Source organism: Pinus tabuliformis, chromosome 7 (genome assembly GCF_031772625.1).
Source record: "Pinus tabuliformis cultivar Carrire ecotype Pingquan chromosome 7, CPIR1, whole genome shotgun sequence".
Classification (NCBI taxonomy): Eukaryota; Viridiplantae; Streptophyta; class Pinopsida; order Pinales; family Pinaceae; genus Pinus; species Pinus tabuliformis.
The window spans coordinates 813,566,075-813,568,602 of NC_142293.1; the positions used below are offsets into that span (position 1 = coordinate 813,566,075).

Here is a 2,528-nt window from a genome sequence, read left to right on the forward strand (position 1 = left end):
GCAACATGTGGTGCAAATTCTAGTATAACTTCTTCTTTTTTATAGAGTATATCTTGATTATATCTTTTTTTTCTTTCATAGAAGCTTGGTTTAAAAGTTTGGACAAAGGTTATTCGGGTAGGTTCTGTGAATAAGTATCTGACAGGATCGATGCAGATAAAGTGAGATACAGATTGAGAATTTAGAGAGGGTCAGAGTCGTGGTGATGCTCAAATACAAACATATTGCTTGCTCGATACGCAGCCAGAATTTGGACACGGTCATATGTGGTAGAGTCAGTGGGTGGGAAAGGAACCTCCATAATGCGAATATGAGACCGCATTTGATCCATCCACGAGAAGACACGGGAAGAGGCATTGGTGTTTGTTTTGGATTATCAAAATTTCTGTGGTATTTAGTTTTCAAGGAGACAGTACAGTTGCTCAGGAATCAAATTTTAACTGTAGTCACAGAGAAATTTTAACTGTGGCCACAGAGAGATTCATTATGGAAAAATATAAGAAACTTTCGGGAAAAGTACATTTATATATACGAACTCGGTCAATGGTTTTAGAACTTCATAAGTTGGATTAATCACGTGAATCAATTTTCAGTTACAGACACAAAGAACAATAGCATCACCATCGGCATATAAACATTGATATTATAAAAATAAAATAATCAATCCTCTTGATTATTTCATATTTTGTATGCAGAAATGTATGCACTGGAAGCAGTGACAGAATGAATGTCAGAGAACAGAATACAAGAAAGAGACAGAATGAATGTCAGAGAACAGAATACAAGAAAGAAAAGAATGGTTCAAAGAAGAAGGCATCTAAAATACGTCAATCAGACGACAGAGTTGAGTCAAGAGCGCTCATTTGCATTCTGCAGGTAGCCCCTGGGGAAACCTTTTTGTGTCTGCACAGTAATCGTAGATCATATAGTTCTTTCGCACCCATTGAAGCTTCTGCTCTTCGTTCGAATCCAAAGCATCCTCTCCGTCGAAGTTAGAAGAAGAAGTAGCAGCACTGAAGTTGCTGAAAGATGCAACAAAGGGGGCTTTAGTCCAGTCTGTTTTGACGAGGCCACCTCTCGTTGCCCAATCATCTGCATTCCAAAGGCTGGAGTACATCCTCATTGCTTGGCTCTTCGGATAATGATAATTGCTATCTATTTTACCCAACTCTGTCTCCCTGTTTTTAAACACACGAACAGGAATCCCGTCCACAGAAAATCTGAATAACAAACACGCATTTTTGTTAATTTGAGAGATTTTATTGTATTAATATTGGAGAGATGAATGAGTAATCATGCTACATACGTAATTTGATTTGGTGTCCAGAGCACGGAGTAAGTGTGGAAATCGAGGGTTGGGTCGAACCACAAGTAGAATTGCTGTTCGCGATTGCCAAGGCCCTGAGCGAAGACATTAGTGTGCATAATATAGGGATCTCCAGACAGGTTGCCTAGAAATTCGTAGTCTATTTCGTCGTGCTTGGGACCTTGAGACGACAGCTGCAACGGGGTCATAACACCAACATATTGTTAGCACAGCACAGTACAAGATATTTGTGTATTCGGAATAGCATAGGGCAGGGCAGAATAACATAATACATACATAATAGGCAGTAACTGTGCCGGCAGAGTTGCCAGGTACCAACTTGATTTGCGTATCAACTTTAGCAAAGAGATACTCATTCTTGGATTGAAACCCAGAACCTGTTATCAAGGAAAGGAGTAAGATGTGTACATGTAGTATAATAACTGTGGATGAAGAACAGGTCATCATACCATGGAAAACAAATTTACGCAATATTACCTGAAGTGCGATCCAGAGTAAGCTGTAATTTTTGGCCATTGTCAAGGATTTTACCACGACCATCGCCCCATGTGATGTCGACATCGTTGTAGAAATTTGCGGAAACAATTACAAGAAGACTCGACGAGGTTATTAATAAGAAAAGAAAGAGGAGGGGCGTTCCTGTGTCCATAATTATGGATTAATAGAAATAAAGGAACTTGAATTTGAGATCCAAGTGCAGATTAGTGTAGGGAAGGGATGAAAGGAATAGAATAGCTCGGGATGGACGCGTGCAAAGAAAGAGTAGTGAAACGAATGAGGAAAATCACTCAAACATGTAGGAGGATGATATCGCTGTGGAGGATATATTGGTTAGGGAGTGATGATTTATATAGAATGAAAACGCCGGTAGGCAGCGTATAGAAACGGAGGACTGAACGAAAATGAGCAGAGATGATAAGTGGGTTACAGCTGTAGCCAGGCAGGCAGACATTGAATGGTTGAATGCAATTGTACGATATTTGAGTTGCCTTTGTGGAAAACATGGTTGTATGTCATACCATCGCATCTAGATTGTGGAGGAAGGAAAGGAGGAAACATCCGAAAAGAGACTCAGACGGCTATGAAGCCATCAAGATTGAATACCATGGATGGACCATCTGAGAAGAATCCAGACGTCAACAGCGACACATAGACAGGCAGGCACAATGAATGATTGAATAATACTGACAGGTATGGGGGC

General features: G+C 40.2%; 1 protein-coding gene across 1 annotated transcript; it reads right to left on the reverse strand.

Annotated features, from left to right (window-relative positions):
- Positions 1 to 647: 647 nt before the first annotated feature.
- Positions 648 to 2,164, reverse strand: LOC149250070 (xyloglucan endotransglucosylase protein 1-like). The gene is made up of 4 exons (XM_089458905.1): positions 1,805 to 2,164; positions 1,604 to 1,704; positions 1,307 to 1,500; positions 648 to 1,220 (listed from the first exon to the last, which is right to left on the reverse strand). The coding sequence occupies exons 1-4, from the start codon at positions 1,974 to 1,976 to the stop codon at positions 860 to 862; spliced, it is 828 nt and encodes a 275-aa protein (XP_089315031.1). The 5' UTR covers positions 1,977 to 2,164; the 3' UTR covers positions 648 to 859.
- Between the last annotated feature and the right edge of the window lie 364 nt (positions 2,165 to 2,528).

Bases quoted from the DNA above. Each gene is read 5' to 3' on its own strand.
- LOC149250070 (XM_089458905.1), bottom strand. From the start codon at position 1,976: ATGGACACAGGAACGCCCCTCCTCTTTCTTTTCTTATTAATAACCTCG. The intron at 1,705-1,804 runs GTAATATTGCGT...CCTTGATAACAG, and splicing joins TACTCTGGATCGCACTTCAG to GTTCTGGGTTTCAATCCAAG. The intron at 1,501-1,603 runs GTATGTATTATG...ACCCCGTTGCAG, and splicing joins GCACAGTTACTGCCTATTAT to CTGTCGTCTCAAGGTCCCAA.